The sequence below is a fragment of the Pinus tabuliformis genome, chromosome 3_1 (genome assembly GCF_031772625.1).
Source record: "Pinus tabuliformis cultivar Carrire ecotype Pingquan chromosome 3_1, CPIR1, whole genome shotgun sequence".
Taxonomy (NCBI): Eukaryota; Viridiplantae; Streptophyta; class Pinopsida; order Pinales; family Pinaceae; genus Pinus; species Pinus tabuliformis.
This window is the reverse complement of record NC_142301.1, coordinates 636,996,810-637,012,522: the sequence shown is the minus strand read 5'-3', so window position 1 is coordinate 637,012,522 and position 15,713 is coordinate 636,996,810. Positions and strand designations below refer to the sequence as shown.

Sequence of the window (15,713 nt, the reverse complement as noted above, 5' to 3'; positions counted from 1 at the left end):
TTTTTAAATGAATTCAATAAGGTTAATCTCATTATAAACATTTTTAATAAATAATATAATTTAATTATGAGATATTTTAACATAATATAATTATTAGTTTTTATATTTTTAAATTTGATAAAAAAATTTGTGAAATGCGTTATTGATATATATTTTAAATATTTTGTATTTAAGAATATTTGTTAAATAGTAAAAAATTATAATATTATTTAGAAATAAAAAATAAAAACAAAAATTATTAATAATATTTTAAATTAATTAGTAGTACGGAATTATAAACAAACATCATTACACGGTGGTTTTTAATATATCATATTTGACCTCTGAGTTTATGTAGATTGTTGATTTTTTAATTGGCACGTGTCCATGTCCATTTAATTGTGAAATATTCAGAAAATCAACCATGGACATAAAGATGCGCATATTTCATATGTTCAACACCTAAGGTAACGCAGAAATGCAAATTTCCGGGAAGTAGACATGATGATTTAATCGCGGAGAAATCTGTGGCCTCAGCAGCTGCTGAGTGAGAGCTATCGTGTTCACGGAATGGTATATGTTGTTTATCGTTTCCATTGGAGCGACCATAGAGAAATGACAAACCCATGGTAAAATAAATCAAGGATAGAAGCGGTAAACATTGAAATACTGAATTCAAGAAGACTACCCTGCAATAAGAAGCCAATAAATTTGACTGCCCTGCAATAAGATGTTAATGAAATGATAAATAAATAAATTTAAATATTTGAAAATAATAAAATGTAATTTCTATGTTTTAATTATAAAATATAATATTTATTAGATGAAAAATATTTGATGGTAAATAAAATATTCTCAATTTTATTATCATAAATATAATAAATTTTTAAAATTAATATAATAAATATTAAATTTTTTTATTTTAATGGATTATATTGAGTTTTAAATTTATCCAAATATATAAAAATCTATTTAATTTTTACATTGATAAATATATATATATATATTATTAAATACTTATACCTTCTAAATGATATAGATTAATATTTCTTTTTGGGTAGGTGTAATGATAGTTTGAATGAAGTATCTAGAGTTTGAATGATAGTTTAGATTTTATTAATAAATATGATGGTTCATATATGGATTATAATTAACATTATTTAGTAGAACTTATTATATTATAGTATTATTTAAAGGTTTAAGTCAAGGGAAAGTAAAATCTTATGTAATAAGAATTTTTAGAAGAACAATGTAATTATAAAAATTTGGCACTTAAACCTTAGAAATCAAATCTCGCAACAACTTTTTTTAAATGTGTCTCAACGTTCATTCAATCCATTGGAAAACTCAGTATTGCACTAAAGTGAATTTCAGAGTTTAATATTGATCGTTGTCCTAAGAAATTAGGATTTAACAACACACTGTTGCAGTAAGTTTATATGAGTTTTATTTTCGCGTGGTTTTTCGGTGAATGTTTCAATCGTTTACAAGCACCAATTTATATTGAAGTCATGTTACCATGGTGCACTCTATCCGTCTATAGACAAAAACACAATGAATTAGATAGCATTGAATTAGACACTTGCGAGAACAAATTGGATCCAAATTTGGATGAGAACGATTATGATAGTTGAAACGAAACCTGCAAATAGACAATATCTATGTAGACCAACAAATTCCCTACGCGAGCACGGTTGGAAATGCAAAGAAGCTAAAACATAAAATTCACCCAAAACGCACGAGCTGCAGCTCTTCTATTGATCACAAAAAACTTGATTCTTAAAATGAACCCAGTGAAGGGTATTTAACCTTATCCAACTAGCGACTCGCCTAAAATAACTTGAAATGCAACCACACAACTTGACATGCAATCACACACTATAAGTTCGACTATGAATTAACTCGACTTGACTCAACGCTTACTTAAGTGACTCTCTAACTTTAGCCAACTCCTCATGCGGGAGTAATTAGCTTATTTTAACACTCCCCCTTAATTACAACTGCTAAACTAAGACTGACTCATAACAACTAAAACATGTCTACTAGTCTATGTCTCAGCTAGGCTTACAACACCCAAGTTTATTCTATGAAACTTAAACATGTCTTTTGCTAATGACTTATTAAATATATCAGCCAATTGATCACTAGATTTACAAGACTTCAAGTGAACTTCTCCATTGCTCACAAGTTCTCTAATAAATTGATATCTAGTATCAATATGCTTGCTCTTTTGATGAAACACATTATTCTTGGATAGTGCAATCCTTGAGGTGTTGTCACAATATATTGTTGTTGATCCTTGTTGTTTCTACTTGAATCCATTGAATAATCTTCTTAATGAGACTGCTTGACATGTTGTTGATGTTGCTGCTACATATTCTTCTTCTGTTGACGAAAATTTCATGATGGGTTGCTTCTTAGATGCCCATGAATCACACCTGAACCAAGATGGAACACAAAACCATAAGTGCTCTCCCTATCATCAAAACTGCTCGCAAAATCACTATCTGTGCCTCCAATCAAATCCATATTTTCTGTGTTTGCATACGTTATGTCACAATCTCTAGTTCCTGCTATGTATCTCAAAATTCTTTTTCCTGCACTCCAATGTGTGTATTTTGGATTTTCCATAAATCTGGAAATAAAACTCACTCCTTGCCTAATATCCAGTCTTGTATCTATGACATACATGAGGCTATGAACCAATGTTTTGAATAGAGTTGGACTGACATCTGATCCTTCATCATCCTTGCTTAAGTTTGTACCTGTTGCAACTGGTGTAGGGACAAGTTTGCAATTTTCCATCCTGAATCTTTTCAAAAAATCTTTGGGATATTTATTGTGACAAATAAAAATTCCTTTTTTAGATTGCTCAACTTCTATGCCAAGAAAATATTTCATGAGACCAAGATCTGTCATCTTAAATTCTTTCATCATGGTTTCTTTAAATTCATCTAACTCAAAATCACCTGTAAAAATCATGTCATCAACATATAAGCAAACCATCAAATATGTCCATGCTCATTTACCTTTGTGCACAAGGTAGGCTCAATGTTGCTTCTGCAAAATCCATTCCTAATCATGTATTTGTTGATTATGCTATACAAATCTCTAGGCAGTTGCTTCAGTCCATAAAGCGCTTTTTTCAACCTATAAATTGCATCTTCGTTAACTTCAACTTCATAACCTAGAGGCTGTTGCACATAAGTTTATTCTTCTAGAATTCTATTCAAAAAGGTTGATTTTGCATCCATCTGATATATTTTCCACTTTTTCTGAGTTGTTGTGGGTAGAATTTATCTTATATTATCGGATCTGGCTATTGGAGCAAATGTTTCTCCAAAATTTATTCCTTGTTGCTGCAAGAATCCTTTTGCTACAAGTCGTGCTTTAAATCTGTCAATTTCACCTTTATCATTCAACTTTTTCTTGTACACCCACATCACACCAATGAAATTTTTGTCCTGTGGTAAATCAATAAAATCCCATGTATCATTCTTTTCAATAGCTTAATTTTCTTCATCCATGCCTTGCACCAAATTTTCATCTTTGATTGCTTCTTCAAACGAAGAAGGTTGGAATGACAACAATGCAAAATTTGAACTAATATCCAAATCATCGTAAATATCTTTCAGACTTCTCATCTTTCTCTTGCGATTACTTGATTCATCACCTGATTGATTGTTAGGAGAACCTTGATCTATTGATCGGTCTGGAGATCCATGCTGCTTAGAAAATCTTGGATTATTTTTTGGTGTTTCTTTTTTTGGTGTCCTCACCTGTGATTCTTGTTCCTCCTTTTTTGCTATATCATATTCTTCCATTAGTGGAAATTTTGCATCAACTAAGTTGTCTATACTACCATTCCACGACTCTTTTTCTTTGAACACAACATCTTTGCTAATTATGGTCTTCTTGGGGACAGGGTTATACAATTTGTAAGGTTTTGATTACTCATTATAACTAGTAAATATCCATTTTTCACTTTTATCATCCAATTTTCCTCTTCGCTCTTTAGGCACATGTGCATAATCTACAAATCCAAATAATGTGAGATGAGATACGTTACAAGACATACCTGACCATGCTTGTTTTGGTACTCTGTTCATCACACTCTTTGTAGAAGATCTATTGGTCACATATTTAGCACATGCAATTGCGTCTGCCCAATACTCATTAGACAAGTTTCTTCCTTTCATCATGCTTCTTACCATGTTCATAATTGTCCTATTCATTCTGTATACTACACCATTATGTTGCGATGTGTACTTGGTTGTAAATTGTCTTGTAATTCCATGTTGCTTGCATTAATCGTGGAATTCCTTTGAATCACATTCTCCACCACGATCTAACCTAAATACCTTGGTTTGTCGATCACTTTGGTTTTGTGCTAAGGCTTTGAACTTTGCAGAAGTTTCAGACTTTTGCTTCAAGAAGTAAACCCAAGTATTTATTCTCTAATCATCAATGAAAGTGAGGAAGTAACAACTTCCACCAATCGACTGTGTCCTCATAGGTTGACTCAAGTCCATATGCACTAGCTCAAGAGGTTTAGTTTTTCTATATGCAACACCCTTTGGAAAACTTTCACGTTTTTTCTTTCCCAAGATGCAACACTCTCAAGTACTAGCAGATTCTTTGATGGGAGGTAATCCTCTGAACATCTGTTTCTGTTGTAACAATCTTAAACGAGAAAAATGCAAGTGTCCAAATCGAAAGTGTCATAACCAATAATCAGTAGGACATGCAATTGTAAAATAATTGACCTGATCACTGTAATTTATAATTAGAGGAAAGAGTGTGTTCCTCATCATCTGCACCTCTGTTATCAATTGCTTGCTTGAGGGCTTATCATATATAACACATTCTTGACCTTCCTTTGTATCTTTTCTGTGTCAATTGACCAACACTTATCAAATTATGTTTGAGACTAGGAACATAATATACCTCTGAGGTTGTCTTCGTCTCCCCTGCTTGGTCAGATTGTTGACCACTGCTTTGCCATCTACATCCACAATCTTATCAGTCCCCAACTTTACCTCTATTTTCACATATTGATTTAATTTTCCAACCAAATTCTTGTTCCCTGACATATGGTTACTGTAACCAATGTCTAATAGCCACACATTATGAGAAGGTTCATGCATGGTATGAAAAGCTAGGAACATGGAGTTAGTACTCTCTGTAGTGACATTAGCTCTCTCCTTCCCTTGATCAACTATCTTCTTCCTACAATCACGATCATAGTGACCAAATTTATTGCAATAGTAACATCTCACCTTTGATTTGTCAAATCTTTAATTTTTGTTGAAGTCTTTGTAGTTGCTTCCAGAGCATAGTGACCAAATTTATTGCAATAATAACATCTCACCTTTGATTATTACTAAAGTTTCTACATTTTCTTCCACTTTCATGTTCATGCTCTTCTCATCCATCTCTTTGACCACAATATCTTCTGCCTTGTCCTCTACCTCTTGATCTACTTCTGCCTCGACCTCTGTCTCTTGAAATAGAAATCTAACTTTTGAAGGTGGTCTCTAAAGTGGAATCCTCATTTTTTTCTATCCTTGCCTCATGCGATAAAAGTGATCCCACCAACTCATCAATTGTTAGAAAAAGCCATCATTCTTTAAAAACCTTAATTTTTTTCTATAAACTTGCATGACTCCTAAAACACAAAAATATATATATATATATATATATAAACTTCTAATATAAAAAACTTTATTATTATATATATATAGATATAACGCTTTATAAATCGAAAAACTTTATGGAACCCTTCACAGAAATAACCTTTCGAATCAAAATCGACTCTTAACAAACTTCCACCCACATGACTCTTTTTAAAATGCGCCACGTGAGTTAAACATACGCGTTGTAATGAGCCACTAAAAAAAATTTGTATAACCGTGACAGTTTCAAATTTCAAACTATGATTTCGTATTATCACGAAGTCCGCCTTTTTTTTTTGGAGAAATGTAGTTAAACGAAATTTGTGCGGTTGTCTTTGTTAATTAAGTGTGAAATTTGCCTTAAAAAAGGGTAATTTTTTTTTTGTTTTTTTATGACCAAGGTTTTTGGACATTGAAAATATAAAACATAAAATTCATCCAAAACATTTTAGTTGCGGCTTTTCTATTGATCTCAAAAACTTGATTCTTACAATAAATCAGGTAAAAAGAAATTGCGTAAAATAACTTAACATAAAACCACACAACTTTGACATACAATGATACACTATAAATTCGACTATGTATTAGCTCAACTCCACTCTCTCCATCTCCTCGTGCAAAAATAATTAATTCTTTTAACCGCAAACACATTCGACCACACAATCGACCTATCAAAAGCCATTCGGCGATCAGCCTATGTTGGATTCTCCATGGCAACGTTGTATTGTTAAGAGATTCAACGTATTCAAACGGTTTATTTCAGCTCAGAGATCTTGCCTAAGTTATCTCTCGCTATAGCCTTTGTTGGACCACAAAGGTCCAAGAGAGAATCGAGGGGCCTAAACATTGGTTGTCTAGTCAGTTCGATTGTTGTCGAAGTGGTGCTATTAATTGTTGGAAGAATCTCTGCACCTCTATGGAATCCGTAATTTCCACCTTGAGGATCCTAGTTACTATTTGTTACGTTTACCAACACTTGCGGGTTTTGGTGTAACGACAAACCTCCACATGGTATCAGAGCTTGGACCCAAGTTCGATTGCCCCGAGCTGCATTTGAGGGGGGTGTTGGAGGAATCACCACACCTCTATGGAATCCGTAATTTCCACCCTGGGGATCCTAGTTGTTGGTTTGGAATGTTCACCAAAACCTGTGGGTTTTGGTGTAACGGCAAACTTCTACATTGTATCAGAGCCCACAGGTTGCTAGATAAAAGGTGCACCAGTACTTTATTTTGTAGGTATTACAGCTTGTAGATCGAAGATCGACACAAAAATGGAGTTTCCCAAAGCATCGATCCTAACACCGTACAACTATCACGAATGGAAGGACCAAATGGCTCGATACCTTCGTCATAAAGGGTTGTACATGATTACCATAGCTACAGAAGTGGAACCCACTTCAGCCATAGAGAAATCCAAGTACCTCAGCCATATGGATGAGGCCCACGGATCCATATGCATGTGCATCTCTCCAGAGTTGCAGTTTCATCTATCTGCTTGCAATACTCCCAATGAGATTTGGAAAAAGGTTGAAGAACTCTACGGGAAACAGGATGAGATGAAAGGACATCTTCTCGAAGTGGATCTGTTGTCATTGGATCCACGGAACTATGACAGAATTCAAGACTTCTTCACCAAATATAATGATTTATTGCTACAACTCAAGGGTTGTGGAATTAACAAATCCAAGGAGGAGAGTCGCGGAGTTCTCTCTATTATGTCAAATCTCGAATTGGAATACTCTGTATTTGTGTCTACATTTCATTCAGTAAGGCTTGCAACACGTAAATCCTACACTATGCCTTCTCTCAAAGAATTTATGGAGTTCCTTATTTTTGAGCAAGATAAACTCATTGGCATGGGGAAAATCAAACCTCCAAAAGCAAATGCACTTGCTCTGCATGATGGCAGCCACAATAAAAATCACAGATCTGATTCAAATTAGAAAAATCAACAGCAAAAAGACAAGGGAAAAGCGCACTCCCATCCAAAGAAGGAAGGGCACACCAAGCCCTTCAATGACTCCTCTTGCTCGAGAAATGAGAAAGGGAAGAAAGGAAATAGATGCACGTACTGTCAAAGAGGATTCCATCCAGAATCCTCTTGCATGAAGAAACAAATTGACCAAATGGTAGAAATCCTTCAGAAGCACAACCTTGCGGACCACATCCCTCAGGGCGCCAAGAAGAAAACTGAGGATCCGCCAAATGGGAAAGGTAACAATTTTCATGCTTTAATTGCAATTAATTCTTCTCTTGATGCATGGATTATAGATTCTAGTGCATCACATCATATGGTTGTTGCAAAGGAAGTCTATTCCTCTTTGGATGCATGCAAAGGACCTCCCACCCTCATGGGAGATGACTCACCTATTGAGGTCACTGGAAAAGGTAGAGTGGAACTTTTACACAGAAGATTTGAAGATGTGCTTCATGTTCCAAAATTTTTGGTAAACATGCTTTCAGTTTATCAAATCACTCATTCCGGCACCAGAAAGAGAGTGGAATTCACTCCATATGTATTGAACATATATGACCTACATAACAACTCCAAAATTGCAACCGGTGAGGTAAACAATGGAGCGAGATTGTATACATTTTCTGAATTTGTTGAATCTGCATCCTCCTTATTTCTTACACATGCTGATGATAATAGTGGGCTTTGGAATGAGAGGTTTGGTCACTTAAATTACAGGTATATGCAACAACTAAGCAAGCATGAGTTGGTGGAAGGCTTGCCAAATATTAGTTTCTCCAAAGGAGTTTGTGAAAGGTGTGTCCTTGGCAAACATCCTAGAGAAAAGTTTGACACCAGCAAGACTCACAGAGCATCCTCTCCTCTAGATCTGATCCATAGTGATCTCATTGGGCCTTTTCCTTATCCTTCCATCAACAGAGCAAGGTATGTGCTTACATCTATTGATGATTTCTCACGTATAATTGGGTGTATCTTCTCAAGGCCAATTCTGAAGTTTTTGCGCACTTTGAAGATTTCAAAGCACTAGTTGAGACATAGTTAGAGAGAAACATCAAAGCCCTCTGTACAGAAAATGGGGGGGGGAATATGTTAACACAACACTTTGGAACCTTTGCCTTCAGTCAGGAATATAGTTGCAGTACACAGTTCCATACACTCTGCAGCAGAACGGAGCTGCTGAGAGAAAGAACTGATCTCTCAAAGAGATGGCTTCCTGCATGTTGCGTGCTAAGTCACTGCCTCATAAGCTATGGGCTGAAGCACTTAATTGTGCCAACTACAACTAGAACAGATCTCCTCATAGGTTTGTCAACGATCAGACCCCCTTTGATGCTTGGAGCGACACTAAACCAGAGGTCACCCACTTCCGTGTTTTCAGCTCCCAAGCATAGGCCAAGATCCCCTCGGAAAAGAGGAAAGCTCTTTATCCACAGAGCATTGAGTGCATCTTTGTTGGATACCCTGATGGTGTGAAGGGATACTGGCTCCTGATTTCCTCTATGGACAAGCTCATCATTGACCGAAATGTCAAATTTGAGGAAAGTATCTCGCATGCACCTCAATTGCCCCATGCAGATGACTTAGTACACTTAGATGTAGATACAGAGTATGCATATGCCGAGGTAGAGCATGTAAATGCAGAGATAGAGTCTTCAGATAAAATCTAGTGCATGCATATGATGATCCACATCCAAGCCCAGATCGGGCTTCCAGCAGTGAATCATATTCCCTTCTCATAAATCAGAGAACAAGGAGCTTACATGAGATATATGCACAAGACCACCCAACTGCTAGAAATGGTCTTGTGGGGGATAATTCTGATCTGCAGAGAACTAGCTCAGAGTTTATTGAGCCTCCTCTTTCCCTCACTGCCACTGAACCATCGCCATCCTGGCACTGTCATTTGGTTCATTCTTCTAATCCACAGCCTTATGTTGAGGCTGCTGGGCATCCATCTTGGGAGTCCACCATGCAGGAGTATAACTCCCTCCTCGAGAACCAGACCTGGGATCTGGTCCCCCTTCCTTCAAGAAGGAAACTTGTCTGATGCAAATGGGTCTACAGGACCAAGAGTGCAGCAAATGGGAAAATCACCAGACGGAAAGCAAGGCTAGTAGCCAAAGGCTTCCAACAAGTGCATGGCATTGATTATGACGAGACCTTTTCTCTAGTAGAAAAGATGGATTCCATATCCATTACACTTGCCATTGTGGCTTCCCAGGGGTGGGAAGTACATCAGATGGATGTGAAGAATGCCTTTCTTCACGGAGATCTACATGGAGCAGCCACATGGTTTCATTTAGGATTCATATTTAGTCTGCAGACTGAAGAAATCTCTCTATGGCCTTAAGCAGGCCCTGAGAGCTTGGTATGCGAAGATGGATTCTTTTCTCTTATCACAAAACTTTGAAAGATGTAAGTTTGATCCGAATGTTTACATGCTCAGGACACATGATTTTATTCTTATCTTAGTTTTGTATGTGAATGATCTCCTAATCACCGACAGCTTAGCTTTAGCCATTGCTACAGTCAAGAGGGCCTTGCATGATAGGTTCTTGATGACGAACATGGGTCCATTACACTTGTTTCTTGGTCTTGAGATCAGCCAGGATGCGAGAGGCATCAAACTCTCTCAGGCTAAGTATGCACGGGATCTCCTCGAGAGATTTCGCATGACTAACTGCAAGCCAGCACCAACTCCTTTTATGTCTGGGGTCTACCTTGAGGATGGAGGCGACACTCCATTAGTTGATAGAACTCTCTACCGACAGCTAGTGGGGAGGTTATTGTACCTCACCCACTCCAGACTAGATCTCTCATATGTAGTAGGGGCAGTTTCTAGATACATGCAGGAGTCGCATGAGCTACACTGGAATGCTGCCAAGCACATCCTCTGATATGTGCAGGGCACCGTCGCCTTCAGGATTCATTATGCAGCAGGCACTGCATTGAATCTCCTTGGCTTCACAGATTCTGATTGGGCGGGATACAACATTGATCACAAGTCCACCTCCAGATATTCACTTAGTCTAGGATTTGGCCCTATCTGTTGGTCGAGCAAGAAGCAGGCTGCTATTGCTCTCTCTTCAGCTGAGGCCGAGTATAGAGGAGTAGTCAACATCACCATTCAGGCTCTGTGGCTACAGCACTTCCTCACTGAGTTGGGCGTCCCGTTCCACCAGCCCATTGTCATCTGGTGTGAGAATGAGAGCACCCTCAAATTTTGCAAGGATCCAGTATAGTGGCAATGGACGAAGCACATAGAGATCCATATGCACTACAGCGGAGACTTAGTACATGATTGGGTAATTTTAATATGGTATGATAATAAATTTATATAAAATTAATATTTTGAAGTATTATCATTTTGATGTGGAAATATTTAGATTTTTAAAGATTTTATTATATCATAGCATATGGTTTTAACTTTTAAAAATTTATTTTACAAATAATTAATGAAAAAAAGTATTTAAAAAAATTGTATTGTAGTTTTTTTATTTATATGGTTATTTTCATTTTTGTTACGGATTGACATTAATTTTTTTTATTATTTTATTGGAGAGGTGACATACTTACACATCCCCTCATATTGGGTTGTAGGATGTGTTTGTCTCCGCAACTAGAGGAAACAAATATAGCTATTGTAGCCTATATTTCAGGGGTTCCATTATTTTCCTTTAATGTGATGAGAATATTGTACTAAATTAAAATTTTTCTCTCTTACATTGCATATCAAATCCACAGTGAAGAATTAGTTGTGACTCATTGAATGCTATGACTCTTGGGTCCAAGTTTACATCTTTATTGGCGATATCATTTTCAAACAAAATTGTTCATTCTCAACATATGAAAGAAGGTAATAGTAGAAAAGGCTAGATACTTCCCAACTTGCAATCCTTAGGCAAAAATCAATGAACAAGGTGACGGATAACTAGCTCTCAATCTCCCCACACCATCTAATCTCCAATCTCCCCACACCATCTAATCTCCCCACACCATCTAATCTTAAATACCCCACACCATCTAATCTTAAATACTTGCTTCTTTAGCCAAAAAAAACCTTTACAACAATCCATACACCTCTACCACATTAATTGTGCAATTACATAACCCATAAATATACTCAATTTCAATTTTTCCACATAAATAAAAGTATAATCCCCTCCCCTCCTACATTTATTTTGAAAATAATAATGTAAAAAGTTATGCATAATTTTGTTCTCCCTATAAATACCTACTACTGTCCACGGATTCTGCTTCAAGAAGACTAATTTGCCTTTGATACTTCTAGAATGACAGGATTTGATGTTTTGGAAATCACCGAAAAATGAGAGGCTTGCAGTGCCGTTGTAAAAGGAGGATAAGGTGCCACAAAATATCAAACGCGGAAGGGACCGCTATGGAATACTTTTCAACCTTGGCTGCATATCCACTTTGTCAAACACACCATATTTTGTCATACTGAAATTCATATTCCGAATTCAACAACTGTTATCAGTGATAGATGTTTTTCATTGCTGGGTAGCTACAGATTTCTGTGTTGTTTTGGTTCAGCCCTGTGCTGGATCAAAATTATATTCTTGGACAGTGGAGATATCTTCCCTGGTCACCCACTGTAGTAGCTATGGTAAGAAATCTGTTTATATAGTAGCTTCCATCTATTTCAGAAACAGTCCATGTTGAGAAGATATGAATGGAGTTAAGAGCGTACCGATTTGATAATACAAGAATGATAAGACTGCAAGAAAATCGAGTTATGATGGATTCAATAATAGTCTCGGTTTTCTTTTGTAGTACTAGGATTATACTTTCTGCTTAAACCTAAGGCTGTCTGTTTTTCTCAATGAAGCTAGACTGCTAAATGCAAAATTTTAAGAGGAAATTTTGTTTTGGTTTCAACGTTTAAAGTGTTGGGTACTTTCTTTATTGTTGAACACAGTCTTTAAGCGTTGTACCAGTTAGAAGAATATTGAACGAAGAACTTTTCTGTCAATATCTGAATGTGCTGTATTTTCTTTCCAGGCGGCCGCAGACATATCAGAGGTGTAACTCCGGACTCAGGCTTTAAGGCCTTTATTTTTGTAGTTTAAAGAATATTGTGTGGCAACTAGCAGCGTTTATTTTTGTATTTTAAAGAATATTGCGTCGCAATTTTTGATCGCCACGGAGTAGATCATTGTCTTACCGTTTTTTATCTCGTTTATAAAAGATCATTTTATTTATATCTAATATTGAATATCATTTTATTCTTATTTAATAAATAAGATGGAAGGATAGATGGACGGCTGAATAAGATGGAAGGATAGATGGACGGCTAGTATGCCCTTAAACTGTTTTTGTTGGGTAATAGTTTTTCTTTCTAGGATGTAAGGAAACAGGTTAAGGGCCTAAGACCCAGAAGCATCTAGCAGGAGTGAAAACCTGCCCCTTATCTACTGAGCATCCGCTGATTATTCCAGGTGGCCTGGGTTTCCTCCAATAAAAGTGATAAGTTAGTCTCAGCTGATTATTGGCCTGGTTTTCCTTGAATAAAGGTGATAAGTCAGTCTGGGTTCCAGATAGCAGCTAGAAATGGCTATCCTCACTACTGGTTTGACAACTGAATTATGATAGATTTTTCCACTGTATGAAAAATATAAAAAAACAATAAGCCATAAAATAGAAAGACAATAAAACATAATTAAACTTATTGCAGAATATTTTCCAAAACGAAATACCAATTTTAATTTATAATAATATATAAATAAACTATTTATCGTATTTGAATGAACTATTTTTCCTGTCAACAAATGTCTCTCTTTATGTGATTTACGCCGAAGCTCTAAGTATTTTTCCCTTTCCAAAGGACTAATATGTCATCTTTTCCAGGCGGCCGACATGTCAGGATGCAACTTAGTAGCCTCTTCAAATATTAAAAAATAAATAACAGTAGTAATTCAAAAATAATAATGATAAATATGTTGGTAAATATAACCTTTTAAGTTAATAATGGTTGAGAGGATCACATCCCCGAAAAACTTGTGTGGAAAGGGATGAAATCCTTTAAGAAATTTAAGAGAACTCTACGTCCAAGAAGTAAAAAGATCTCAAGTCTCATAACAAAGTTTATTTTACGTATGAAAGAGCGTTTTGTTGTTAAACTCAAATAATCAATAGATGTGGAAGTGAAAGAAATTTTAATATTTGGGTAGAGTCTCTCTGCACATCATAAATAAAAAGCCAATAAATTGCCACTAGTCATGTTCTTCAAACTCGATCCTTGTCCAGGAGTTCCGAGGAACGAAGCTCTTTACTTGCAGATGGCTACCAACAGATAAGGAAGCCAAAGCCCTCATATGTCTCTGCCATGGTCAGCATCAAAAGCTTTGCAATTCATTGTCCATAAATCCATATCACAACACAACCTTAGTCGCAAATCCATAGATTCAGGAGTTTGTAAATTCGTTAAGGATTTCGCGTTTCTATAGTGTAATTTGTTTCCTTCGCGTGCTTGCGGGCTATGGGATGGAGTGCAGCATTTTCATGGAAGATACTTCAACTGTTGTCCCTGTATTGGATGTTCATGAGTGAACAATACTTGTTAGAGTGTCTTTACCAAAATTTCATATTAATTTTACTCTAAAATTAATAACCCAATTGGACTTATTATGAGACACAGGAGTGAGGCTAGCAAAGGCTGGGTATGCAGTATTTGGTATAGATTATGAAGGACATGGCAAATCGGATGGAACACGTTGTTACATACAAAGCTTCGATGACCTTGTAACAGATTGTGCAACTTTTTTCATGAGCGTCGCTGGTATGTATAAATGGGACTTTTTATGCATGCGATATATATAAATGTTATGGTGATTTGTGTTCATGACGATGGTATGGAAATTATTTTGCAGAGGGCGTTGATTACAGGGAGAAAGCGAGGTTCCTTTATCGAGAATCAATGGGAGGAGCAGTGGCACTTCTCATCCATCGAAAACAGCCTAACTATTGGAATGGAGCTATATTTGTTGCCCCTATGTGCAAGGTATCATTTATATAAATATTTACATTGCATGACTTGAATATTTATATGCGAGCTCACTTTGATCATACTTATTACAGATAGTGGACGAATTAAAGCCTCACCCTTTAGTTATTAGCATATTGAAGAAGTTAGTTGTTATAATTCCAACATGGAAGATTGTGCGCATTCAAGACGTTGTAGATACAGGCTTTAAAGACCCAGAAAAGAGACAGAAGGTAATCAACTCTACTGCTGACATTATTTGATTTCTTCTTACGAATTTGTACCCGATTTGTAGAAACAAGTTATTAATTCTCATGGATTGCTCCTTACTCCAATATCTGCAACTACACACAGATTAGGGCAAATCCCTATTTTTATCAAGGTCGACCTCGTCTAATGACGGCTTACGAGGTCTTCATGACAAGTTTGGACATAGAGAATTTAGAAACGGCTGGATGAGGTACATAGTTCAACATTGAATTCAATCAATATGTATATAGTTATACTGTTATGATGGCCATAATGAATTATATGATGCAGGTGAGCTTGCCCTTCCTGATTGTTCATGGTGAAGCAGATAAAGTGACAGACCCATCTGTGGGCAAATTGCTGTATGCTTCTGCCAGAAGCATAGACAAGACGCTGAAGCTGTACCCCGATATGTGGCATACCTTGACTTATGGCGAACCTGCGGGGCACATTGAATTGGTATTCTCAGACATCATTGCGTGGTTGGGCAAGAGAAGCGGAGCAGTAGGGTGCCCTGAAAACTCCCATGCACAGAACAATACCGATTCCACAGAGACCGCCACGAATATGGAAGCAGAAGGAGAACGGTAGGTTTCCAACGATAAAATCGTAGAAGTGGTAGAATGATATAGTCGTAGAATAGACAGGAAAGGCATGTGTCGTGGAATGCGTGGTGAAAAACTTTTGCGCGCAGGAGCTGACAATCTGCTGTGAACGGAAATGAGTTACGGGGAGCTGAAATAACAAAACGCCCATGGGTATGGAAATTTTATAATTTTATGTGGTTGTATTTTGAAATAGGTGTAATATTTATATCCTTGTGTTGGAAT

The 15,713-nt window shown here is 36.5% G+C and overlaps 2 protein-coding genes across 2 annotated transcripts; both read left to right on the top strand.

The window, feature by feature from the left end:
• The first annotated feature begins 13,907 nt into the window (after positions 1–13,907).
• On the top strand, positions 13,908–15,132 carry LOC149188695 (caffeoylshikimate esterase-like). Its single transcript, XM_089413083.1, has 3 exons — positions 13,908–14,652; positions 14,730–14,867; positions 14,989–15,132. Exons 1-3 carry the CDS (start codon positions 14,569–14,571, stop codon positions 15,091–15,093), a joined length of 327 nt encoding a protein of 108 aa, XP_089269209.1. The 5' UTR covers positions 13,908–14,568; the 3' UTR covers positions 15,094–15,132.
• Positions 15,133–15,144: 12 nt separating this feature from the next.
• LOC149188694 (caffeoylshikimate esterase-like) lies at positions 15,145–15,474 on the top strand. Its single transcript, XM_089413082.1, has one exon. The coding sequence runs from the start codon at positions 15,145–15,147 to the stop codon at positions 15,472–15,474; it is 330 nt and encodes a 109-aa protein (XP_089269208.1).
• The last annotated feature ends 239 nt before the right edge of the window (positions 15,475–15,713 follow it).

Excerpts from the sequence above, each read along its gene's own strand:
- LOC149188694 (XM_089413082.1), top strand. The coding sequence starts at position 15,145 with ATGATGGCCATAATGAATTATATGATGCAGGTGAGCTTGCCCTTCCTG.
- LOC149188695 (XM_089413083.1), top strand. The coding sequence starts at position 14,569 with ATGGGAGGAGCAGTGGCACTTCTCATCCATCGAAAACAGCCTAACTAT. Across the intron at positions 14,653-14,729 it reads TTGTTGCCCCTATGTGCAAG|ATAGTGGACGAATTAAAGCC; the intron begins GTATCATTTATA and ends TACTTATTACAG. Across the intron at positions 14,868-14,988 it reads ACCCAGAAAAGAGACAGAAG|ATTAGGGCAAATCCCTATTT; the intron begins GTAATCAACTCT and ends AACTACACACAG.